The following is a 26,509-nucleotide window of genomic DNA, read 5'->3' as shown; positions in this document are numbered from 1 at the left end:
AGCATACACACGAACGTTCCTCATACTACACATGAGCATCTATCTTAGCACACATGCACCCCCATCACAGTACACACACTCATCCATACCCATATTTAATTCCAGCATTAGGACTGTGAACAGTCCCCAGCTTTCAATAAAAAGTCGCAGTTTAGCGACCTAAACAGTCGCTACGTGAAGCAACACAATCCCTACAGTGACAACAGGGGCTGAGTCCCTGCACCCCAGCCCCGTGCCACAAACTCAGCAGAGGCACAGCCAGCACCTTCCCCTCGGCGCACCGCTACTGCACAGCGCCTCCTGCTGGAGCAGCGTCGCCTCTGGGCCGGCGGCCTTTGCACCCCTCACCCGCAAAGGGCGGGGGAGGCACATCCCATTGCACAGGCGCAGTATAGTGGTTTGAGAGACATTTCACACGAATTCAGTCCCAGCCATGTCATATGCGCATGCGCTAACTAAGCTGCCGCGTCACTCTCCCAACCGTTCTCAATTGGGGGAAATAGCGAGCTGAGTTGCGCATGCGTATTACCTTATGGGGACGGGGGAAATAAAGGAGCGAACCCCCTTGCCGCATGCGCAAGGCTGGAGACCAAAGGTGGTGGGGTCAGTGACAAACCGCCGGACGGCGCATGCGTGTTACTTGCATAGCGGTTCGCTTTTGGAAGCGGCCAAAGGGGGCGGGGTTTGGAGCGGGAAATCCGTTGTGCCACGCATGCGCAGTGCCGGGTAAGCGGGGCGGGGCTCGGCTTGTGCTCAGCTGACGCCGGAGCCTTGGGTTGAGACGGTCGGTTAACCGCGGCAGCGGCCTGTTCGGGCGGAAAGCGGGTCCCCGCCATGGCGACCACCGTCAGCACCCAGCGGGGCCCGGTGAGTAACCGCTACCCAGGGCGAGGGGGCGAGGGCAGGGTGTCTCCCCCTTCGTTCTGGGCCCGGGGCAGGGTGTCTTCCCCCGCGCTCCCTGTGGGCAGGGGGCCTGCCCTGGCTCCGCTCTCTGTCCCCTCTCACCATGGACCTGGGCCTCAGGGTCCGGGCGTCTGACCGCTCGCCATAGCCCACCCAGCCCGTGGGCCTTGGGCAGGGTGGCTCCCCGCCATTCATTCCCTAGTGTCCGGGGCCAAGGGTGGGGGAGGGCGCTCTGGCTCCCCATTGCCATCACCCATGGGGGGGGGGGGGGGGGGGTCTGCCCCTTCTTCCCCCCCTGAGAAGGGCTTTTAAGGACGGGGAGGGTCTCTGTGCCCATCATCCACTCCCCACGTGGCACACCAGGGATGGGAGACTCTGCCTCTTTTCCCAGCATAGCCCATTAGGCAGAGGAGGCGAAAAAGTGACTCTCGGGGAGCCAGAGGGAGCTCAGAGCGGTGTACGGGGTCTGCCCTGCTCTCCTCCCAGACTGAGAAACTTGCTGCTGGGAAGTGAGACGTTAGGGGGCAGCTGTCTGTCTCTGCTGTTTAGGGGTGACAGCTGAAGGGTGTGTGTGAAGCGTGGGCGGGGGTAGGTGAAACTTCAACCAAAAGTTGTGTGGTGATGAGCCAGTTTTCAGCAGCGTATAAGGGTCATACTGGATTTGATTTGAAACCGCCACCTCCTAGGTGTGTGCGCAGGTGACACGTTGACATGGGTCACTGTCTACTGCTGCCAGTAGGCTCTACTCACTGCTGCTAGATGCTCTGTGACACATCTGATGTAACACGTGCCTTAGTTGTACACCCCATTCCTGCACTTTGTGTCCAGTGGCAACACAGGCTAATGTGGGGAAGGCTCATTTTTGAAATTTTATTTTTAATTGAGGATTTTAAATTACTTAACAACAACCAAACAGTTCAATTAATCTGTGTAAGAGATGCTGAGAGACAAGAAGACTGAGTCATTCCATTAAATTGCTGTACTGTACTTAAAGAGCTATAGCTGCCTTTCTGATCTGATGATGGTGATATTCTTTGGGCATCTCCCTAGCTCTTTCTTGAATCATCCCATTTCTATTAGCTCTTTCTGAGTGGCCTTCTTTATATAGTGGGTTTTAGTAATTCTATTTTGTTGGTGAGAACTAAAATCTTTATGTGGGATTTTTTTTTTTTAACCCTGATTCTTTTGGTTGGGGACCTATGCACCACCCCTTATTATGAAATTCAATTTTATTTCCTTAGGTTACAGATGTTCTCTTACTAGTTAAAGGTATCTCAATTTGATATTTTGAATGTCTTTTCTCTGTAGCTCTTATAGACTGGTTTTTTTGGGGCAGGAGATTGAAGTTGGGGAAAGATAGATACATTAAGCTTTCTGCTCTCACTTGGTGGTATCACCAAGTGATTTTTAAATGGAATGATCTTTTAAAGTTGTTGGTGTACAAAGAGATGAAATTGCAGTGTCACTTTCAAAATAGTAAATGACAGCGTGTAACAGTTCTTTAGAAGAGAGATTTTGTTATAGTTGTGATGACAAAAACAACTGCTCAATATTTTGTACAAAGCTTGTTCGATCTTAATAGAGAATGGTATTAATCTCTGGTTATTAACTGGCTGAAATTTAGAAGGTGGCTTAAAATATAAAACGTGTTTAGTCAGTGTTTGCTGTTCGCTGATATCTGGTGTTCATTTGTCAATCTAGAAGTTATTTCATATCTACCTATGTTCTTGATATTCAATGTTTACATTAATGTGCACAATGTATAACATAGCACTTGTCTGCTGGATTTCAGATGATTTTAAGGAGAAATTATGCTGATAATGTCCCAGTAAATTATCTGTAATTCAGTGCTATGTATTGATTTAGGCTCTTCTGTACATATCTTTAACACAGTGGTGTGATTTTTGCCTGACTTATGTAAAACTTTGTTTAACTATCACTTTTTATTTGTAAATGTGAGAACCCCTGGTAAGAGCTCATGCCTTCCTCCCCAGTTTTAACATTCGGGGTTTAGCCCTGTAATGTAATCCTCATCTCTCAGAGAAATGACTTGCAATATATAATTAAATGGTCTCTGTTGATTCCTAAGGTTGCCCTGTCGCTGGAATACATGATTCCCCTTTTTTGATCCTCTTTCCATAGCAAAAGATGCAGTTTCTGTATTTCTTTCCCTGTAGCTTGGAAGGCAAACACCTTTTTCCAAAACTGTACTGCAAGTAAGTAACCACTAAAGGGTGCTAAAGCACTAAACATTAGGTTTCATCCACCCCTATGCTGTGGAGAATGTGACCTTTTTGGTGGTATTAGTTTACCCAAGCAGGAAGAGTTCCAAGGTTCTCAAGTGTGGGTGCCTGGCAGCATATAATAGAATTGAATATGCTACCTGCTGACACCAGTCTTTTATGTCCATGCTTCCCAATTTGTAGCTCTCATTTGTACATATTAAGTTACAATCCCTGTCATTTAGTTTATCAGATGATTAAAAACTGAAGTTCCTTCTGACAATCAGTGGCAAATGTTCAAGTGGAATATTCCTGGCTCTTTTCTTACCATGGTGTCTTGACCAATATTCTTCCTTTCACAACAACATAGGTTCTAATATGTGAACTATGGTTGATTTTTTTTTTAATGGCAGCTGTTTTGGGGTTTTTTTGTAACTATTGTATTATCAGTATCTTGTATCTTTAACATGTGCGGTTGATGTGAAAAGTGCTACTAAAAAAATTCTGTTCAAGCTAAATCTGTGAGATGAAAATATGAAGTTCATGATTCCTTAAACTGCTCCTTTTTGCAGTCAATTTTGTGTAAATTGGCAAACAACTTGATGATGAGATACAATATCTTCCAGCTATTTTATCATTCAGAGCTCTCTTGCTAAAGAGGTGCTGCTCTTTCTGGATATAAATTAACATTTGACTTGCCGTCCTCTTATCATGCTCTTACTGAAATGTATGAGGAATCCCTAATTTAACTATATTGCAGAGGGATGTACTTGGACCTGAAATGCTAGTGTACAGTGATGGCAAATGTCATCTAGATACTCTGCTGCTTGGTCAAGGATCAAGCTTTGAATTCTGCAGTAAATTCAGATCTCAAAATTTCTAGCTAGAAATGAGTGGAAGCTTACAATCCCTCCATGCACTTAATATCTTTCATAAAAATATGGTTGAAGCTGAGCTGTAAATGTTACATGCCTTTGAGTCACAGTTGTGATATGGTGGTGGTTTCTGTGGTACACTGTCACAGAAAATGCGCAAATTGATGTAGATAATGCTAGTGTTCATGTACTGAAGAAAAATGCTTTCAGACAGCTACCCTGATTCACTCAAAGGATTTCTGATACATCCAGAAGCATTGTCTGTTAAGCAAAAAAAACTTCGGAGGAAAGGAAGAAGGTTTGTTGATGTGTGTGCTGATGTAGAAGAATTCAAAACTTGTCAGTGCAATCAGTACTTAAATTCCCAGGATAAGCAATTTCCTCACCCTCCACCTCTCCTCCATACACACACAGACACTGAGGCTACGTCTACACTAGAAACTTCGAAGTGCTGCCGCAGCAGCACTTTAAAGTGTGAGTGTGGTCACATGCGAGCGCTGGGAATGAGCTCTCCTAGTGCTCCTGGTAATCCTCCTCCACGAGGGGAATAGCGCCGAGCTCTGGGAGCGCGCAGTGCTCCGGGGCTGTCCACACTAGCGCTTTAAAGCGCACAAACTTGCTGCATTCAGGGGGGTGATTTTTCACACCCTTGAGCCAGCAAGTTAGAACACTATAAAATGTAAGTGTAGACAAGCCCATACTTTTTTAAAGCAAATCTGAATGTGAATTAGAGGCCTATTCCTACATCAGCATTTTCCACAAGAGGAAACTGAGGCACAGAGGTTCAATGTCTTGTCCATGATCGCACGGTAAATCTGTAACTGAACAGTAGAACACAGATGTCATGGTGTCCAGTGCTTAAACCACTAAAACATATATCTTCTATGGATCATGATACTGGAATAGTAGTTTTGCACTTTCAGGGCATGATTAGTTTGCATGGGCTACGTGTAGAGCAGCAGTAGGTAGACTGGATATTTCTTCATGTGAAAAGTCATGTCGTATAATACTAACTAAATAGCCCAAAAAAAAAAAAAAAAAGCCCAATCAAACAAGAACCAGTTTGTTAATGCAGAATTAAGGTTTTCTGGTGACAGCTAGTCCCCTTCAGAGTGTCAAGGTCAGCAAAGTTCAAACTTCAGAAAAAGATGAAATACATATTTTGAGTTTTGCTGAACTAACACTGTGGAAGGACCCATAGATAGGGCCCTACCAAATTCACAGTCCATTTTGGTCAATTTCATGGTCATACGAGTATTGTGTCCAGTTCTGGGCACCACAGTTCAGGAAGGATGTAGAGAGAGTCCAGAGAAGAGCAACAAAAATGATTAAAGGTCTAGAAAACATGACCGATGAGGGAAGATTGAAAAAATTGGGTTTGTTTAGTCTGGAAAAGAGAAGACTGAGAGGGGACATAAAAGGTTGTTACAAGGAGGAGGAAGAAAAATTGTTTTTCTTGACCTCTGAGGATAGGACGACAAGCAATGGGCTTAAATTGCAGCAAGGGAGGTTTAGGTTGGACATTAGGAAAATGGTTTAGGTTGGACATTAGCAAGTATTTTGCTCCCAGTCTTCTAAAATAACTCCCCCTCCTCAACAGACTTAAGGTATATGCCTTCCAACCTTTTTCCAGATTTTGCCCAAGATGGGATTCCAGTTGACAGTGGCTGGGTGGGTCTGGTTCAAAGGACTGTTTCTTATCTCTTGAGCTGTTCAGCTGGTGAGACACTTTGAAGGTTAAAAATCTTGTTAACTCCTCTGTAGGTGCATGCACCATGTAGTCCAGTAGTTCTATGAAAAGGCATATGAGCCTTAGAACTGTTTGTTGCTCTAGTTAAGCATTTTAGACCTTGTTATGATCTGAGCTGTGGTTTTGTCTTTAACTGTGAGCGTGTGCACACACACATTTAAGAAAAACTGTTTTATTTATCCTCCAATTTGGGAGCATGAGAGATGGTCAGCAATCCATGAGGAATTTCAAGTCAGTCCGATTAGTTATACAGATTTTAAAGCTCGGCTGTCCTAAGAGCTCCAAACAGTTAGCTGGCCTCAATCTTAACCATAGCAGAGCTATCTATTGTGCTACAGCTATAATACTTGACACTTCTCTAGCCTCTTTCATTTAACATTTCAAAATTCTTTGCAAACATGAATTAAGATTTCCAACAACTTTATTAGGTAGTTACAGCAGGAACAAGTAAAATATATTATCATACTGTTTAGAAACTAAGGTATAAAGCTTGCACAACTTAGAACAGAATTCAGATCTGATTCAGTCACTATCAGTAACCCTGACACAATACTGCCTTCATGATATTGGTTCCTTCTGAATGCCAGTAGCTGGAGGTACTTGGAACTTGTAGGTTAAACCTTTCCTATTTGAAATTTGATTTTTACAGAATACAAATATTTATAGAGGAGAACATTCAAAGACTTGGTTTTCCGATGCTTGGGAAATATTTATTTTATGTTGAATACCCGTATGCTACCTTTTTCTTAAAAAACAAAACTCAAAACGAAAACAGACTGAGCTTGAGAGAAGCTGCAGGGCAAGCATTTATCTTCCTACACCACCTTTAAGAAATTTGTTAGTCATACAGCACCACTCTTTGTCTTGGAACTTTGTTTTTCTCCTCTTACTAAAATACTGACATGAGGCCCTATCTGTTCCATGTCGGGAGACCTCTTTACAAAAGTCACTGCCTTGACATGGTTAAAATGCTTTAGTTTTGTAGGCGTAAATGTGCTACTGAATTGCGTTATGACTTTAGATATCAGAATAACTTGATTTTCCTTAATGGTTGCAACAACAATCATTTTGAGGTATATTAACTGTATCACACTTATCAGAAGTTTTTGAAGTCTATTTTTAAAGACTTTGATGGAAAAGAGAAGTGGGAGGTCAATGGGTCTCTACAGAGGCCAATATGTTCTGAACTCTAGTTACTAATAAGTAAATCTTCCTTTCTCTAAACTGTGTGTTTAAATCTCAACCATAGTGTTGAAATAACTATGGTTAGAATATCTGTCCTTTAAAAGAAGGATCCTGCATGATGAATAAACAGTTTATTGAATTAGGTGAAATGGGTCTAAGCAGATTGCTGAATGCACACAGTTTTGAGTGGGCTTGTTGAGCCCCGGGGGCAAGGTTCTTACATGAACAATTAGAAGGCTGTGTTTTCCAACTGTGGCAACATTTCAAAGGTATAACGATTCTTTTCATTTATGTAGCATAGGCCTCAAATAAGAAACTCCCAAAGTACATTGCAGGTTTTGGACCCAATTTTCAAGGTTGAGTGCCAAAATCCCCGATTTTGCTACTTAAAAGGACACCCAAATGGGCATTTAAGGTATCCAAGTTTCAGAATTGACCTCTCAATACATAGTTGCTTCACCTATCATTCTTTGTCTGTAGCCAGCTCTGAAATGGAAATATGCCATAAATTTTTCAGCCAGCAATACTACATATTCTTAATAAAAAAATCATAGCCAATTGAAATACCAGTATGAAGGTATGTTTAGTTATTAGAATATAAATATTCAGGAATTTGGTTGATTCATTAAAATAGATTTTGAAGTGCAAGAAAATCCAAATCAATTAATGACAGTTTTTTACTAATACCATTTTTCAAACAGACAAATTCACTCTACTGATCAGCTCAATTTTATAAAAATAAACTAAAGTTGGTAAGACGTACTACTTCTTAAATGAATCTCTCTACATATGAATTTTCTTTGCTCAGTATTTTTCAATCTAGAAACGAAAACTGTAGGTGTTCACAATTTGAAAGCTTTTTCAGTTCCTCTCAACTTCTGTCACTGTTCTCTGGCTTGTACTCCATATTGTGCATTCTGTTTGGGAACTGGTTTCAAAGCACAACATGGACAACACTCCAACTGTGTATTTTCATTGTGGGAAACAAACACACTCTGTAGATGATTGTTGGCTCAAAGACCAGCTTTGTATAAACCCCAACAAATTGGGATGGATACAGACAATGCGCAAGTCAGTGCCAAGCGGACAACAGAGAGGATTTTGTGGTCAACAGCTTGCTGGTGAAACATGGAGTGTGCTGGATGTTACAGCATCTCTTAAACACTATAGTTTAAAAGATGAAATCCAAAACCTCTTGCTCTTTTTACAAATGGAAGGAGTAAGACTTAAAAATGGAGATTATTATGGGGTCTGCTGTTTTGATAACTTCACAGGTGAGGGTTTACAGGGATACTTGTCACGTTTCCCCCTCTTGTGTTCCAGGAGCCAGAAGTGGGGAGAGAGGCTTCAGGTTTCCCAGCCTCTCCACACAGTGGGGACAGGGGAAGCCCACTTCTGGCCAGGGCTTCCCAGCATATAGCAGGAACAGCTGATCCAAGAGGGCAGTGAGAATTTCCTGTCCAGAGTAGAAGGGCAGCAGCAAAGGTCTTTGTTTTCAGGGCCTGGTCTTGGTTCTGGATTTGCATGGGGTAGGAGAGGAGAAGGATACAGTAAATTTCTAGGTATTTTCAAGCCTACCTACACTACTCTTCTAAAGCACCTGAGAAACCTTAATTGTGCCTTGTAGTAACACTGTTGAGGGGTGGGGGAGATGGCAAGAAAATCTAAAGTGTTATTTAATCAGTTTAATCTAATTTGGGACCTCAGACACGAAAATGATTTAAGTCTAATCATGGTATAGCATGGTGTTACTACAAGGCACACTTAAGGATGTTTAATGTGCTAACTCTGCATTTCCCTACCGTAACATGTTAAGGTAAAACTTGAAACAAATCTGAACTCCGAGTTTCCTAGGTTTATAATGTCTGGCTTGGGGATAATTTCAATATTTCTATACTGTATTATTTTACTGATACTTACTCTCAACTATAAATCTATTTTAATATAGCTTTTTGTCTAGGAATTCATATTAGTCCTTTCAAATGACTGTACCACCTGCTCTCCATTATTAATTGTTTGTATCACTGTAGCACCCAGAGCCATTGCTCAGGATTGGGGAATTTACTATGCCAAGTGCTGTACAAACAGGTACTGAGGCCTCATTCTATAGTTATATGTATGCTGGCAAAACATTTATCAGTCCAATATAGTATTCTAGCAAAACCCTCCTAGTGAATATGCAGTATATACTAGCAGATAGGTGCTTTTGCTGGTATAGGTTATCCTTTTTTGCTAGCCAAACAAGCTATACTGACAAAAGCACTCTTATACTGAGTCTACACTACGGCTTTTGCCAGCAAAGAAATGTTACAAAAAATCACACACACTCCTGATTTTTCTGTAGAGGCAAAAGTTCCTGATCTGGCCTAAAACAGTCCTTACTGCAAATTGAGAACAGGTGAAACCCAGCACTTAGTGCAGTTTTTCTACATTAGCCGGAATATTTTAAGGTTCTAGCTTTTCAGTTTCTTTGGTAGCTTGTTCTGGTTGCTAGGAAAACTTAAAAAAAAAAAATTCTGGCTTGATGAGCTGGCACTGAGGGCAACTGTCATGTTACGTAGAGACTAATCTGAGTTGTGGTGAAAGATTTTTTAGTTCATGCCCTCTAGCATTGACTTCTTTTTAATGGAATCTGTTTATATTAACCCCACTTTAAAACCAAAGAGCTAGCTTGATCTAATGATTTATCATATATTCCATCGTTCCCTATTGCATAGTGATGGGAGAAATTTTTTGGACTGTACAGCTGGGTATTTTCAAAGGTGGTGGTCTCTAGTCTAGTTCATAACACAAGAAATAGAAGTCACCAAATGAAATTAATAGGCAGCAGATTTAAAACAAACAAAAGGAAGAATTTTTTCACACAACACACAGTCAACCTGTGGAACTCCTTGCCAGAGGATGTTGTGAAGGCCAAGACTATAACAGGATTCAAAAAAGAACTAAATAAGTTAATGGAGGATAGGTCCATCAATGGCTATTAGCCAGGATGGACAGGGATGGTGTCCCTAGCCTCTGTTTGCCAGAAGCTGGGAATGGGTGACAGGGGATGGATCACTTGATGATTACCTGTTCTGTTCATTTCCTTTGGGGCATCTGGCATTGGCCATTGTTGGAAGATGTGATACTGGGCTAGATGGACATTTGGTCTGACCCAGTATGGCCGTTCTTATGTTTTATATTGAAAGCTGGACTGAGAGGTGAGTAATGAGAACAGATTTTACATTGGTGTTCGAGCATTAAGAATATTTGTTTGTTCCATGTCTGAATAGTAAATATGATGGATTATTGCTCACTTACCTGCAGTGACAGAGTCCTGTGGCACCTTATAGACTAACAGACGTATTGGAGCATACGCTTTTGTGGGTGAATACGTCTGACCAAGTGAGTATCACCCATGAAAGCTTATGCTCCAATACGTCTGTTGGTCTATAAGGTGCCACAGCACTCTTGGTCGCTTTTTACAGATCCAGACTAACACGGCTACCCCTCTGATACTTACCTGCAGTGTACGTCTTGCTTTCTAAAATCAGGCTAATGCCAATAAAAGTAGACTTATACATAGGGTAAGGCAAATCTCTTTCTTAAAGGAACTGTAATCATATTTGTTCTGTACTAGCAGCTTTACTATCACAGCCCTATATATTTCAGTAGGGCCAGTTGGAGCCCTTGTTAGGGCTTGCCGACCAGGAAAGATAACTGGCAAGCCATTTGGCGCTAGTGGTAGTATTGTAGGGAAGAGTCAAGAGGGCGTAGGGCAGAGTGGTATGGATTCAGTTCCCTCTTACATTGCTGTGTAGACATACCCTAAGCCAAAGGTTAGTGGGACTCGAGTCAGCTGACCCATGTCAGGGAACCCTGGGCGTGAGCATCTACATTGCAGTTGAAGCCTAGGTTAAGGATTTTCTGACCCGTGCTCAAACCTAGGGTTCTGACATCTACACTGCAGTGCACAGACCTGAGTCCAAGTAATTCTATCCCAGAGTTCCAAGCGCCACCAACTCCTCAGTGTCTAAACTAGCCCTATGACAGTATTGCACTGTGGGAAAACTCTCCGGCCCACCCGGTTTCCTAACTGTGACAGTGCCATTGATGGAACTCGGGTGCCCATAAGGAGCACACGAGTACATAAGTTGCATAATTAGCTCCTTTGGTGGCTGTTTCAGTAGAATGACTACAATTTGAGAAGGCTTTATACCGAACTATCATTCAATCTGAGAAATGGGTTCTCCATCTCCAGGCTGAGTCACATCGGCAGGAAAATATTCATGTGCACCTGTTCTGGAGATAATTAGGACGTTCGTCTCCAGGGCCATCAAATTATTAAAATGAAACTTTGCAATTTGTAATTTTTAAAATGATCAATGAAGGTGTTTTTGTTTTGGTTGTTTTTTTATTTATTTTTTCTGTTCAATTTGAAGATTGACATAAATTGTGGGTTTTGGAGGAAACACCCAGACCCAGTCTGGCTGTTGCTGGCTGCAAAGCAGTCAAGTGCATCCCCTGGCAGCCCCAGAGATCCCTTCGCCAGTGCAGCAGGTGCAGGGATAAGGAATCCCCAGAAGGCTGGGGGGAAGTTTTGGGACTGACTCCCACTCACTGTCCTCACAGTGCATGTAGCCCCAAGTTAGGGTTACCACCTAGCCGGTATTTGCCTGGCCTACCCGTTTTTTATATGAATTCACCAGTTGCCAGAAAAATAATTTAATCTGCTGGTTTTATTTTATGTGGGTCTAAAGATTTGCATTATTATCAGAATCCACTGGGATATCTAATGTTAAAAGTTTCTGTATCCAGCCAAAGATGCTGCAGTGTTCCCACTTCTGCAGTTTGAGATAACAGATCAAAATTATTGAAAATACAGCAGCTGTATGCCCACCAAGAGTCAAGTGCACTGCGCATGTGTGAGAGAGGGGGTTTGAGTCAGGCAAGAGTGAGGCGAGTGGGATGTTATCAATCTTATCTGTGTTATCTCTTTAGATACTATAAGTGGCTGTTGGGGGGGGGGGGGGTTGTGGAGTTGCCTTGGGGTTGTGGGGGGTTTGTCTTGGGGCAGGGGGGGGCCTTTTTGCATTTCAAAGGTGGTAACCCTAGCCCCAGGGAGGGTAGAGGGGGCCCGGGAACAAGGAGCAGAGAGCGGAGTGGGACCAAGCGGTTGCCCTGCAAGGAAGGGGAGTGGCAGAACTCCCAGCTCAGCATGGCTGGGAGAGGGATGACCCCCAACATCCTGGCAGCCAAGAACTTCCTCCTGCCAGTCAGCTTTGCTCCCTGTTCTGGGCAAACTCTACACAGCAGCAATGAGGAGCTGGAGCTGCAGGAAGCTATGGGAAGTTATTTGGGTTGGCTCCCACTCACTGTCCTGACAGTGCACGCAGCCCCAGGGAGGGCAGGGGGCACCAGAGAGCAGAGAGTGACCAAGTGGCTGCCCTACAGGGTGTGGGAGCAGCTATACTGAGCCGGGAGCTCTGCTGCTCCCCCATCCTGCAGGGCAGGCTCTCTGATACTGTGTTTGCAGACCAGTGTTCAGCAGACAATGGGTTAACAGTGATCTGAGCAGCCCCTGTTTGCAAAGGGAGGTGTGGCTTCCGTTAGCAGCAGAGTGCAATAGACTGCAACACAGATTGTCAGCATAGAGAGGGCTAAGGAAATTGCTGTAAGGAACTCTGGGATACATCCAGAGTACTTCTGGAATCTGAGTGCACACAGGAAAGCAATAGGGCTTAGATCCTAGTCCCAGCTTAACATGGGCTTGGACCCTCCAAGTCTAGTATAGCTGGAGTTTTTTGGAGGTTCTGGAACATACTTATGGAGAAGGAAATTGGCTGGTGGGGGTGTGACCAGTGTCCCAGGGGAGCCAACTGAGGTCACTCAATTAGGGTGAACTGCAAAGAATGGGGCAGACAATCCCCAAAGCTGGTGGATATTCCAATACTTAGATTTACCAAACCAGCACAAAAGAGCTTCTTATAATACCTTACTGGTTACCCAGAAGCCAACAACACAGTTCCCTTAAAAATAACGGTGAGGAGTCCTTGTGACACCTTAGAGACTAACACTCATTGTTGTTTTTGCTGATACAGACTAACACGGCTACCACTCTCTAACCAGTTCCTTTAAAGTAACCCAGCCTCAGGTCTCCACCTAGACATCTAAGTCAAATAGAAGGAGGATTACTAAAAATCTTATTCATCATATAAAAAAGGTTCTGCCAATCCCAGAGGATTGGACACGTTATCTCCCAGGTTAATGAATATTCCATATCTTAACCAAATACACGCTTACAGCCAATTCTTATTCAACTAAAATTTATTAAAAAAAGAAAGAGAATTGGTTAAAAGCTCAGTATACATACAGACTTGAGCACAATTCTTGAGGTTCAGTTTTGTAACAGAGATGGTCAGCTTTGTAGATGCAAAGAGTTCTTTCAGAAATAGTTCATAGTTTATAGTCCAATGTTTATATAGAGGGTGGTCCAGTCAAGACTGGGATCTCAGTTCTTATGGCTTAGGCTTCCCCTGCATGAAGCCTCAAGCAGATCTGAGATGGTAGGGACAGGACCCAAGCCATTTTTATACAGTTTCAGGCCTTCTTTGACAGCTCAGAATCCTTAGATGAACAAAAGGCACTCATGGGGACCTTGAAGTGGACCCATTTTCTAAGCATCCCTGGTGATGATCCACACAGATTAACATAAGGCAATTGCCTGTTTTTCCACCATTCGCAGATGGTTTGCTATACATTTCAAAGAGATGAATACAGTGATATACTGTTTACAGTTTATTTAAATGTTAGGATGTCCTTTTGATCTCTGAATTAACAGAATACAGCATAGACAGGGACTGTTTGATTACATTGTTGACCTCTACTAATATATATGTAAATACACAAACATTTTCTCCCCCATGTCTTGAAGGGTTGAATTTGAGTCATTTATCCTGTGGGATGCTTAACCCTTTCTGGTCATGTGTCACAGGGGGACTGCTAGGAATGGAAGGTCTGGACAGTGCGGAAAGTTTCATTCCACACCAACAAACATCTTTCTTGGAGACTGTAAACTTGCTATTTTGTTTGTAGTGGGATTGAATTAAGTCTTCTCAATACCAGGAGGTGATAATCCTGTCTGAGCTATGAGTTGGTTGTTTTTGTGGGTGGGTGTTTTTTTTTCCTTGCAACTTACCTTTCAGCTGGAAAGAGTTGAGTTGATGTTAGCTTGTGTTTTTTTAGAAGGCTGATTGTGTTCTTCTTTTTTGAACAATGATTTTGACTTCAGATTTTCTGTTTCACCCTTCTAGGAGGGTTTTCACTGCATTTGTTTGTTTTCAGCCAGCTAAAATATGTGTGTGTTTGGCACTGGAGAGAGAGAGAATCCCAGGGACAATAGTTTGTCACCTTTTCTTGGGACCCACTCTTAGAAACATAGGGGCTCTAACTCTTCAGGAAAGCATTTGGACTATTGCTTCCATTGCAGGGTCCAAAATAATAGCTTCCAGGTACAGAGCAGGTAGGAAGCTCTTCTCATCACTTAGAGCCACTAAGGGTATGTCTACACTGTAAGCATCACAAGCTTCAGCATTGGTTTCACAAGCCTGCCTGGGGAACATGGGTGGATACTCAATTGCCAGCCCATGCAGAGTCCACAATGCTTTGTCTCCATGCTATTCTTAGTGTACTAGTTAGATTAAGGCTAGTGTGGGTATGCCTACTTGAGCTGTAGATTGCAGCTTAGATGTACCCTTAGGGGCATTTGACAAACGTAATAGTGAAATGCCTCCTTAGACTGTACAGGGTCATTGAATGCAGTGGTGAAGTTATTTCTTTGCAAATCATCTTTAAAAACAATGGTCGTGGCACAGATACGTCAAAATGTAACTCTTCCTTCTGAACCCCGTTGTCCTACGCTCCTTTTTATATATATATATATATATATATATAATCACACTTGGGTGACCTATCGACAGCACCTCAAGAGTCTGGAGAGGTACCACCAACGATACCTCTGTAATATCCTTCGCATCAGTAGGGAAGATCGCTGCACTAATTCCAGCATCCTCCCTGAAGACAATGTCACCAGCATTGAAACAATGATTCTCATGCACCAACTCTGTTGGGTTGGACATTGTGTGTGGATGCCAGACTCTTGCCTCCAAGAACAAGTCCTTTACTCTCAGCTCACCACTGTGAGATCTCTGACCATGGGTCAGAGGAAACACGCTTTCATTGCATCTTTGTAGTATCTCAAGAAAACTGATGTGGTTCCAGGATTGGACTCCTGAGTCATCTCAGGACCCATATGTAAATCCGTAATAGAGATCATCCTCAAATCGAGGGATCGCTGATTATATATAAATGTTTTTATTTTTAAAAGATAATAGGGCTACGTAAAGGTGTGGTCATGACCTGAGCAACCCCTTTTGGCCTGGCATGACACTACAGGTGTGCCCCATCTATAACTTCCTCAAGTGGAGCAGCAATAGATTGCAATTGAACAGCCCAGGGGCAAGGAGAAGCAGATACATAGCATCCGGTTAGTGGGGATCTTTTTAATAAGGCTTCAGCCCAAGAATCATTAGAACAATCATTTTATTAGGCCCCAGGTATAGAGTCCTATACTGACAGTCCACACCTAAGTCTCTGAATCAGGTTAGACTTGTATCCAGATACCTCGGGAGCAACTGCCACCCACTGCTTTTCTTCCTTGTTCTGCTTCCTGTTACTGTTGTTCCTAGGCTGCAGCTGTAGGCTCTAGCCGTTTTTTTTTTTTTTATGGTTGGTACTTTTCCCCATGCGCGCACACAGGGGCTGTTATAGTTCATGGTTAAGGCTATTATTATGTCATGGAATCCATGACTTCCATTGACCTCCATGACATTTTCTGCCCTGGAGCTAGAGCTCCCAGCCAGTCCCGCCCCCGCAGCTGCCAGCCCCAACCCTGGTGGGGGGACCCTGCAGCTGCCTAACCACGGCGGGGGGTTGGCGGACATAGGACTCTGTGCCTGGGTAGCTGTAGGGTCCCCCTGCCTGCCAAGGCTGGACAGCTGTGGGGAGTCCCCACTGCCTGCCACCTGGGCAGCTGGTGGACCTCTCAGAGCTGCCCAGCCGCTGCAGGGGGCGGGGGACCCCCCAGAGATGCCCAGCTGCGGGGGGGGGGGGGGGGGGGGGGGAGGAGGAAACCCTGTAGCTCCCACACCCGCAGCAGTGAGGGACCGGGGATCCCCAGCAGCAGTGGGTGCTGAACCTGCCTACCCCTTTTGTCAGGGATTTTTATGAAAGTCAGGGACAGGTCATGGGCTTCCGTGAATTTTTGTTTATTGCCCCTGACCTGTCCATGATTTTTGCTAAAAATATTCGTGACAAAAACTTAGCCTCATTCATGGTGCTTTACAAATTCTACATTTTGATGTAGGCTCTTGGTACTAGAAAGACTGACTTTAACTAGGATGTGAACTTTCATATTGTTATGTTAAGGGTCAAATAGCAATTGTATAAATGTTTAAAATGTATTATCTACTCTTAAATTGAAGCTGACTAAACAAGTATTTGAAGTACACCATTATTCTTTGCATATTTCAGGACTGATTCAGCCAAGAAGTAACTGCCACTTCTGGGCCTTAAAAGATCTGAATAAATTCACAGAAACTAAATATTCAAAGCTTCTACAATACAAGACACAGGGCAGTTTTTCAGTTAGTTTTGAGTTTGGGCCTGGCGCAAAACAGTGATTGTATTAGGTTTATTAATTGAAACAAACTGTCCATGATCACATTTTATCAACGAACACTGGCAATTGAGATGTCATTACAAGAGATTTTAAATACAGGAACTCCTCACTTAAAGTCATCCCGGTTAACGTTGTTTCGATGTTAAGTTGCTGATCAATTAGGGAACATGCTCGTTTAAAGTTGTGAAATGCTCCCTTCTAACGTCGTTTGGCAGCCGCCTGTTTTGTCCACTGCTTGCAGGTAGAGCAGCCCCTTGCAGCTAGCTGGTGGGTGGTTGTAACCAGGGTGGACCAGCAGCCCCCCTATCAGCTCCCCACTCCCCTAAGTTCCCTGTGCAGCAGCTGTCCCTCCCCCCGCTGCCATGTGCTGCTCCTGCCCTCTGACTTGGAGCTGCTCCCAGAGACTCCTGCTTGCTGAAGGGGGAAGAGGGTGTCAGGGTGTCTCCCCCTCCCCCCTGCTCCTGCACCCCACTTACCCCATCTTCCATAGAGCAGGGGGGACACATGCCCAACGAAGGGAGCTTCTAGGCAGTATCTTCAGGTCTCAGCAAGCTGATTTAATTAACAAGGCAGTATACTTAAGCCTGGGGTCAGCTACTTAAAGGGGAAATGCACATTTTTTCTCTCACACACAGGGTGTGTGTCTGTCTGCCCTCCCTCCTTTCCTGCTGCCTTGTAGAGTGTTGAGAGTTAACCCTTGAGGGCTCAGTCAATTGCTAGTTCATTTAGCAGTAAGCCATTCCCTGGGAAATATCCCACCCTCTGACTCCTCCACCTCAACCAAGCTTCACAATTATCATCACTGTGTACCAGCATTAAATTGTTTGTTTAAAACTTATACTGTGTGTGTGTGTGTGTGTGTGTATGTGTATATATATAATGTGTGTGTGTGTGTCTGGGTGAAAAAAATTTCCCTGGAATCTAACCCCCTCATTTACATTAATTCTTATGGGGAAATTGGATTCGCTTAACATCGTTTCGCTTAAAGTCACATTTTTCAGGAACATAACTACAACGTTAAGCGAGGAGTTTCTGTACCACGTTTGCATTCTGCCATTCTTAACTTAAATTGGCAATATGTGGATGGACATTCAGGTTGTCTTCCTTACCCCTAGCTTTATCAATACATTTCAGTCCTGGCCTGCTGCACCTACTGTTGCTGAGATCCTGACAGTCTTGTTTAGGAGTATCAGCTCTTGCCAAATTACTTTTCATAGTATCCACAAGGTATAGCAGCTATATCTTAAGAAAGCTTGTAATTCTCAGACTGTAGCTTAAAGATGTTCAAATTTTCTACAATAAGATGTTGTAGATAAGCATTTGCAAGAATGACAGTGTTGCTCATTTTTGTGGGATACTTCTGAGTGTCACCATTGTCGGGATCTGTAAGGCTCTGTAGAAAATGGAGCAATGTGTATATAATGTTTTAAAATAGATTCAGGGTCTTTTATTTAGTGCACAGTTCATATTATAAATATACAAACATTTTGCCTTTGTAGATTGATAGAGGCTGTTTTACCCATTTCTATTCACTTTTTAAGTTGTCATTTGCTTAGTGGGCTAATTGACACAAGTGGGATAATGTAACACTTTAGTCAAGAGTCTGTTAATGTGTTTAACTTGATCCTTATATTCTGAGAGTGTTTATAATTTTGGTAAAACTTTCTCTGAGCTAGGACTTGATTAAAAATGAACCCCCCCATCTCAAAATTAAAGCCAATGCTTAATGGCTTAGCCCCGTATAACTGTCGCTCAGGGGTGTCCAGTATAGGTCTGTGGTGTAGATCTGGCCTAAATCTCTTGCTGTCCTCTGATTCTTCCCCTTATAATACAAGCATGCTCTATAGTCTCTTTCATCTTAAAATCCACCCATGACCCCAGTTGTCTTTTCAACTACGATCCCTTCAACTACTGCCCCTTCTCTCTTTCATCTCTAAGGTCAATGAACATACTGTACGATTACTGTTCGGAGTTTATCTCTTCCAGTTTCATCCTAACCCCTCTCCAATCTGACTTCTGCCCTGTGCATGTGTCTGACACTGTCCTAGCTAAAGCACAGAACCAGCTCCATTCTCATCCTCATTGATGAAACATCCATCTTTGACAGTTGACCATGGACTACTTGAAATCTTGTCCCCTTTTGGCTTCTGTGAATCTGCAATCTCCTGTTTCTTCTCCTGCCTCTAATTGCTCCTTCACTGTGTGTCCTTTGAAAGATCCTCCTCATCTCCCCTTCCACCAGCTTTCTGTGGGGGTTCCACAGGGCTTTGTTCTTGGTCCCCTTCTCTTTTCCCTCTACATCTTATCTCTGGGTAATCTCATCCACAAACTAAATATCCACAAAACTACCTCATTATCCACCTTTAAATCTCACTTCAAACATCTCCTTTGCCAAGATGGCTACAAAAAAACTTGGCAATGAGTAGGCTGATGATGTGCAGTCACCACTGCTTATCATGCTGACCAATATTGTCTTATTTCCTTGTACTTCCCCCATCTGTCTGTATCCATTGGTTGTCTCATCTCTTATTTAGATTGTAATCTTATTGGGGTAGACATTATTTTTTTTGTTCTGAGTTTATGCAGCAGCTAGTATAATGGTGTCCTGGTACATGACTTAGGGAATACTGTTTATTTGTATTACTATAGCACCTATCTTTCAGGCTTAATTTAAAAGCAAACTTTTAAAATGTGTGATGTGATTTAAATAAAAATATTACACACACCCATCATAACTCAGCACTGATGTCCAAAGACCTGCATAATAATGCCATTATAGGTTTCTCTTAAGCATAGCTCATGCAAACTTACCACTTTGTTCATGCCACCAAAATTAGAATAAAATCATGCTGAAGTGACTTGGTGGCCATTTCTTTGTTTTCCTTCCTCCATTTCTTGTTGCAGAACCTTTTACTAGTGGAAATGAGCTATAAATTAGAATCTGATTTGTTTGTTCTACAGGTGTATATTGGTGAGCTTCCTCAGGATTTCTTGCGTATCACCCCAACACAACAGCAGCAGCAGATCCAATTGGATGCACAGGCAGCTCAACAGTTACAGTATGGAGGACCGATGGGCACAGTAGGCAGACTCAGCATCACTGTAGTACAGGTATGATTTGTTGCTCTCTTCTAATACATTTGTTAATCTGCTACATCTTCCAACAGTGGCCCCATGAGATCTGGTGCTGAAATTGAAGTTGCTACACTAATTGGATAACTTAGTTTCCAGCTAAGTGGCTCTGTGTATTGGTCTCTCATTATAAAATATGACCTGCCCACACAGTCCCTAGCAGTGTTTACATACTAAATTGCACAGCATTAATAGTAATGCACAGTACTGCCGTTTTCCTATTTAAAATTTCTCATCAGTATTTACTATTTTGGCCACGTACAGTAATTGAGTGGACATGTGCTTCAGTCATTGGGTTACTAAACCATCAGGAGCAGCAGCTTCCATAACATCTTTTGTTAAAATAACTTTTGGGCAGAAGCTTTTTTTCATCAGGGTGTAAAATAAGATACTGTATGACTGCAACTGCAGCTTATAATATTGGTCCTCCTTTAGTGCAGTTGGGGCGGAACTAGATGACCTTTTGAGATCCCTTCCAGCCCTACATGTCTGATTCTATATATATATATATATATATATATATATAATCAGTACACTACCTCTCCCATTCTTATTATATGGTTTTTAATGTTTTAATGTCAAAGTGAGAAGTTTTGGTGTTTCTGGGACATTCCCTAGATAACTACTGTATCATCTTAGCCTTCTAAACTTTTGCATTCCCTTCATTAACAATTATCTTGCCATCTAGTGTTGGTTAAGTAAACTCTTCCTCTTTTGGGGTGGGGATATTTGGAAACCAAGCTCCTGGTATAACTTGACTTACGAAATAACAGTTGGCTTCTGGCTAAGAAATTATGATAAAAGACTATATTGGAGAAGTAGATGTGAACTAAGTTGTGCATGGCTTTGAAAGTGATGGGAGAGTAAATTCGATACAGAAGGTTAAAGGGAGCAGTTAAAGGAATTTTAGAAGGGTCTGGGTACATTCTAACTGATAGACAAGGTAAATGATCTTTGGTACAGCCTTTTGGACAGACTGAAGTGAGCTAAGGCAAGGGCCAAAGAGGCCAGAGATGACGAGGTACAAGTTTGGACTACCAACAGACAAAACATTGACATTATTGGAATCTTAAAATATTTTGCTGCTTCACAGAGAATAATCTTCTGTGCACATCATTCAGTTAAGAAGTAGTGTGATATATTTTGCTAATTAGTTCCCTTGTTACTTGTGGGTTTTTTTAAAAGCATTTAAAGTGTCATATTGACATTGAGCCAGAACTAAAGAGGAATTACTGTCGGACACTATGCTATTAATGTGTAAGAACATTGTAAGTCCCAAGACTTGCTTCTTCTAGTCAGTCTTTCATTGCCTTCATTCCAGACACTGTCCATATTTTTGTATATACATTTGTAATTATAAAAATTCCAAAGGGGAATGACTTAACAGTAAACTTTTTCTCATAATCTTTCAGTAACAATGAGAGGTGTAAACATTGTGGCTTGGGCTCTAAAGCCTAAGGGTGGGACACTTTATCCCCCCTACCTTCAGCCCTGGTGGATGCAGGGCTCTGGGACTCCAACTCATGCCCCCACCCTCCCCCCCAGAGATGTGCTATTAACATGTTAAAAAAATAATGCATTTAATTTTGTTTTCAGTTAGTCGCAGGTGTTAACTGCAATTGACAGTCATAAAATATAGCCTTTACACTAAATTTGGTGCTTTTTGCTAACCACATTTATTTAGGCAATTGTATAACTTATCCTAGAATCATAGCATCAGAGAAATGTAGGGCTGGAAGTGACCTTGAAAGTCAAGTCCAGCCCACTACACTAAGGCAGGACCAAGTAAATATAGACTATCCGTGACTAGTGTTTGTCCAGCCTGTTCCTAAAAACCTCCTATGATGGGGATTTCACAACCTCCCTTGGAAAGCCTATTCCAGAGCTAGAAAGATTTCCTCCTCCTCCCCCCCCCCCCCCCCCCCAATATCTAACCTAACTCAGCCTTGCTCTACCCCTGAGGATTGCTTTTTTTATTTGAGTCTCTGCCCACATCATAGGTGGGCCCAGTCAATATCCCCTTTCTATCGTGACAGACTTCTTCTAAACTAATATAGTTTCACTCATAAGAATTAATAAAGAAAATGGCAAACTTAATTTTTTTGTTTATTGTCTTCTTCTTTCTTCGTTGTTGGTTTCTTCCCAGGCAAAACTGGCAAAGAACTATGGTATGACCCGCATGGATCCATACTGTCGGGTACGGCTTGGCTATGCTGTGTATGAAACTCCTACAGCGCACAATGGAGCCAAAAACCCACGCTGGAACAAAGTTATTCAGTGCACTGTTCCCCCGGGCGTGGACTCTTTCTATCTTGAGATATTTGATGAGGTTAGAATTTTATTTTTGCTTTGCTGGTTGGGGCGGGACCTTACAAAGCTGTACTGAGGTGACATAGCCCAGTGATGTATACCAGCACCTGGAATGTGTCGTTTTTTGTGTGGGTGGCTCATACTTGAACATATTTCTTTTCAACCACAACAGGTAGAGGCACTGTCTTTAATGAGAGCTGAGATTCTGATGTAATTATGAGAGTTCTGGAGGGATGACATAAGGGTTGTGAGAGGGTTATGTTAGCCTTAAAGTCAAGTGGTTTCTGAATATTCTAATGCTAAAATACAGTGCAGTACGTAGGAGCATTCTTATATGCTGCACTTTAAACTAAAAATAGGCTGCTCGTGCAGTTCTTTGGGAGATAATGTTGCAAGACTTTTCAAATCAGATCACAGCTTGAATCCAAGATGTAAGAGTTTTGGTGACAGTAAATCAGTTAAATGTAGAATAATCTTTGTAGACAAATTTGAATTAAAAAGTGATTCCATTAAGGGGTTTGTAGCGGGGTGGTCACCCCGCTCCGGTCCAGAGGGGTTAAAATCAGCCCTGGGAGGGGGCTGTGGCTGGGGCAAGCAGCTCCCTGGCTGAGTGGGAAGTCAGGCTCAGCTGGGGCCACGCCCCAATTAAGGTTCAGCTGGTCCTATAAAGGCCAGGGCAGCCAGAAGCCCAGACAGTTCTCTCTCTGCTTTAGAGAGAGAAGGGCCTGGCTGCCTGGAGCTGAGAGGTACCTGAGGGAAGCAGGGCTGGGGGAAGGCTAAAGGAGCTGGGGAGCTCTGGGCTGGGAACCCTCCAGGCTGCAGACCTAGAGTAAGGCCAGCTAGGTACTGGGGTTGCAAAGGGACAGCCCTGGGTAGGCAGAGGCAGCAGGTCCAAACCCCCCTTGCCAGTGATGAGTGGCTGACACTGCAGTCTGCCCCAGGGAGCGGGGGCTTGATAGTGACTGGCAGTGGCCTGGTACTGAGGCGAGGTGGGGTTAGTGGGTAGGAGTTCCCCTGGGAGGGGAGACCTAGTGTGTGAGGGGTTACTGCTAGGGGGCAGCACGCCAGGTACAGGGGCACCGGGGTCCTGGGAGGGACTCGGGGCCAGAGGACAGGCAGGTCACCAGCCTGCAGAGGGCGCTCCAGGAGCTGGAATGAGCTAATTCCTGAAGCAACCAGCAGGAGGCGCCGCAGGGGTGAGTCCGCTCCTCTACAGGGTTCCAGTGACTAAAATTCATCGTACATGATTATGAGCCAGAATCCCAGGTTCACATCAGGCATTTTTTCCTTGTGGCTATAGTTTCCTCCTGGTTCTTTCTGCTGCTGCCTCCCACTTCACTCGTTGAATCTCTTCCTCCCAGCTCCTCTCTTACTATCCTTGGTGCCTAAAACTTTCACTGCTGCTCCTGGTGCATGTGTGGGAGAGACAGTAGCATTAGAAAGCTATCTATAATGGTAACATGTTAGAATCTTGTACCTTACAGGTATGAAATCACATCTATGGGTTTTTATAGCTTTCAAGATTTTTCTTTCAGTATAATTGTCTTATGTCAAGGTGGCCAATCTTTTGGCCAATAAGTGCTGGATAGTGTACTTTGGAACCCTAAACTACTCAAACTCCTGAATGGTCATGGTAGATAGTCCCATGGTTCTCAATGAATAGATGCCATCAGTCTCTCCTTTTGAGAGGAATCTGCCATCCCACCTAAATAATCTGACCAGCAATGAAGAAATCATCCCTTTACACAAGAGACCTCACACACTGTCTTTCCTTTTCTGAGCAAGCTATCAAGAAACAAAACTTTCTGTTCTGCTGGTATCCTGGATTCCTCTGTTAGGGTTCAAGACTTGACATGGTACTTAAATAACGCTTATTCTTGTGGAAGATCACCTGCCCACAGACAAGGAAGTACATCTATACTCAGCTTCCTGGATCTCTGAGACACTTGATATTGTTGATGACCAAATTACTGCTGTCCTGATCTCAAGAAGCTGCAGACCCAAACAGAAATGCAGTGGAATGGCTTAGGTCCTTCCTCCTTGGGCTGAATCCAGAGGATTATTGGTGGGCATTTGATCATCTCCAGGGCTTTCCACCTGCAGAATTCAATAAGGCTTAATTCTCTCCCCTCACGTTATTCAAGATCAGTATGAAATCATTAGGAGAGCTCTCATTTACACCAGATGTAAATAGGTCCATTTCTCAATACATAAGTGAAATTGGCTCACTACAAAGCAGCTGTCTTAATCTGGAACCCAGACAAGACTAAGGTGGTGCTGATGGGAAGCATGTTGAAGAACTTGCTTCGTTTTGTAGCATGAGCCGCTATCAAAGGCATTTTTCCTTCAGAATAAGTTGGATGCCTAGATAACCACAGACAAATAATTGGTGACCCTATAGGACTCAGACCTGACTGTGGTGGTCTGTGCATTCGTGACTTCCTGCCTTGATTACTGAAATTTGTTAAATGTAGAAATGAAACCACATTCCCTTAAAAAGCTTCATCTGGTTTAAAAAAAAAAAATGCAATAGCCCATCTACTTAACAGAACTGTTCACTTTGAACATGTGCTTCGCTGTCTGCGCCAACAGCCTCTTGAATTAAAAAACATTAATTTTCATGGGAGATGTATTCCTTTGGAACAATGGCGCTGTGGTGAATATGTGGAAGCTTGTGATTGCAGCAGACAGAACTTTCACAGGAGCTGGACCTGTGGAACTCACTCCCACAACATCCTCACTAATAATTCGACAACTACACACAAATCTCATTTCTGCCTAGCTCACTCTCAGTTTCTCCACATAGGCCCATGCATGTGCACACAAGAGAATCCCTACAAACTAATCAAGGTTTATCTTTTACATTCTAGGAATGAAAAAATATGTATTTTCTATCTTTAAATACTTGGTAGGTGCTCACATACTGTTGTATTAGAAATCATAAAAGAGATGTGGCTGTATGGTGAGTGGATAGAGATGATTGCAAATGAATCAAAGCATATGCTTCCTCAAAAAGGAGGCAGTGTTGGTAGGCTCTCTAACTTTTTATATTACTTATACATTCTCTGCCCTCACACCGAAGTTTTTCTGCAGCTCTACCAGTAGTAGAAAGTGGTAATGAAAAATTCTACTCTAGCAAATTTATCTAGTGCTGGTTTTAGTAAGTCTGTTTTGGCTTAGAGAATCATAAAAATCAGATGTGGAAATACCTGTTAGACAACCAGTCTTACTGCCATTGTGTGATTGCTCCTTACAGTATGTTTTTAATGCTTTTGTCCAGTTTTGGGTTAAATGTGTCAAGCAATTGGGCTTTCACTGCTTCCGGTTTGGAAGCTTAATTTTGTCCTGTCTCCAAAGAAAATTGATGTGAACAGTCAAGCCATTCAAAAGTAAAACTGGTTTTGCTGAGGGTGCATTTGGAGGCTCCACTTCAGGATTCCAACTGTAGGGAACACTTTTCTGTGCAACAGAGTTGGCAATTTCCCAGGAAAAACTAGTTGAAGACGGTGCAGGTAAATACCAGCTTAAACCCAGTTTAAACCTGGAAATTGGGCAAAATAATTGCATCAGTGTCCTGCAAGTTCAGCAACCATAGAACAAATCTTTTCAAACTGGATACATCCATTCAGAAGTTAGGAATAGGGTCAGTCTGTCCACTACGTCAAAGTTGGTCTGCTGCTGCCAAATGCTGCGTAGCCAAATGGCCCTGGACTGGTAGTCTGCAACTCTTCATGCTTCTGATTGTTTAATGCTTCAAGCCTACATCGCTTCCTTGTTGTTTTCTATACTGGAATGTTTTTGACTCTTGTTTATATAATATTGAAAACTGAAATGAGTCATGACTTGTTTAACTTCCTTGAGAAAATACCAAACCAAAATATATACATACATTCTGATGTTCTATATTATAATGACTATATTAGTATTACGCCCACTGCAGTTTACTTTTTATTTGTACAGCCCTAAATAATCTATAAATCTATTGCCTTATGTAACCACAACTTGAATATGTAACTAAAACTAAGTGTAATGTGGTGTGTATTAACTACAAATAAAAATAGGAAATGGCTTAAACTGGAACTAATTAGTTTTTTCCTGGGGCTGTAAAAAACATCTCTGATAAATGCCAGGTTATCCTTGCTGTCTAAAGTGCAAAATAACTTTCCCCCCTCAAGTTGGTTTCCAGTTTTACGTAGTTTGGATCCTTTAGTGAGCTAAGATAGTGAGGATAAATGGGTGGCTAGTAGTTCAAAGTAGCAGTACTGCAACTAGAGGCATTCAGATCAGTCAGCATTTGAGAACCTACAATATATATCACTTTAGAGCTGCTGTCAGTACAGTCCATACTGATGCCAGTGTTGCATTTCTTTAGCATATTTCATCTGTGGATATGAAAGTAATAAGCTGTCTCTGG

General features: G+C 42.8%; 1 protein-coding gene across 1 annotated transcript in view; it reads left to right on the top strand.

The window, feature by feature from the left end:
• The first annotated feature begins 776 nt into the window (after positions 1–776).
• Positions 777–26,509, top strand: part of TOLLIP (toll interacting protein) — a 52,225-nt gene continuing 26,492 nt past the window's right edge. Inside the window, exons 1-3 of the mRNA XM_026653923.2 lie at positions 777–867; positions 19,615–19,764; positions 21,932–22,114. Coding sequence (XP_026509708.1) covers positions 835–867; positions 19,615–19,764; positions 21,932–22,114 — 366 coding nt within the window. The 5' untranslated portion in view covers positions 777–834. The remainder of the gene's footprint in view (positions 868–19,614; positions 19,765–21,931; positions 22,115–26,509) is intronic.

The sequence above is a fragment of the Terrapene carolina genome, unplaced genomic scaffold (genome assembly GCF_002925995.2).
Source record: "Terrapene carolina triunguis isolate 2854851 unplaced genomic scaffold, T_m_triunguis-2.0 Scaffold171, whole genome shotgun sequence".
Classification (NCBI taxonomy): Eukaryota; Metazoa; Chordata; order Testudines; family Emydidae; genus Terrapene; species Terrapene triunguis.
Note: the sequence above shows the minus strand (reverse complement) of the source record. Positions and strands in the feature narration are given on the sequence as shown.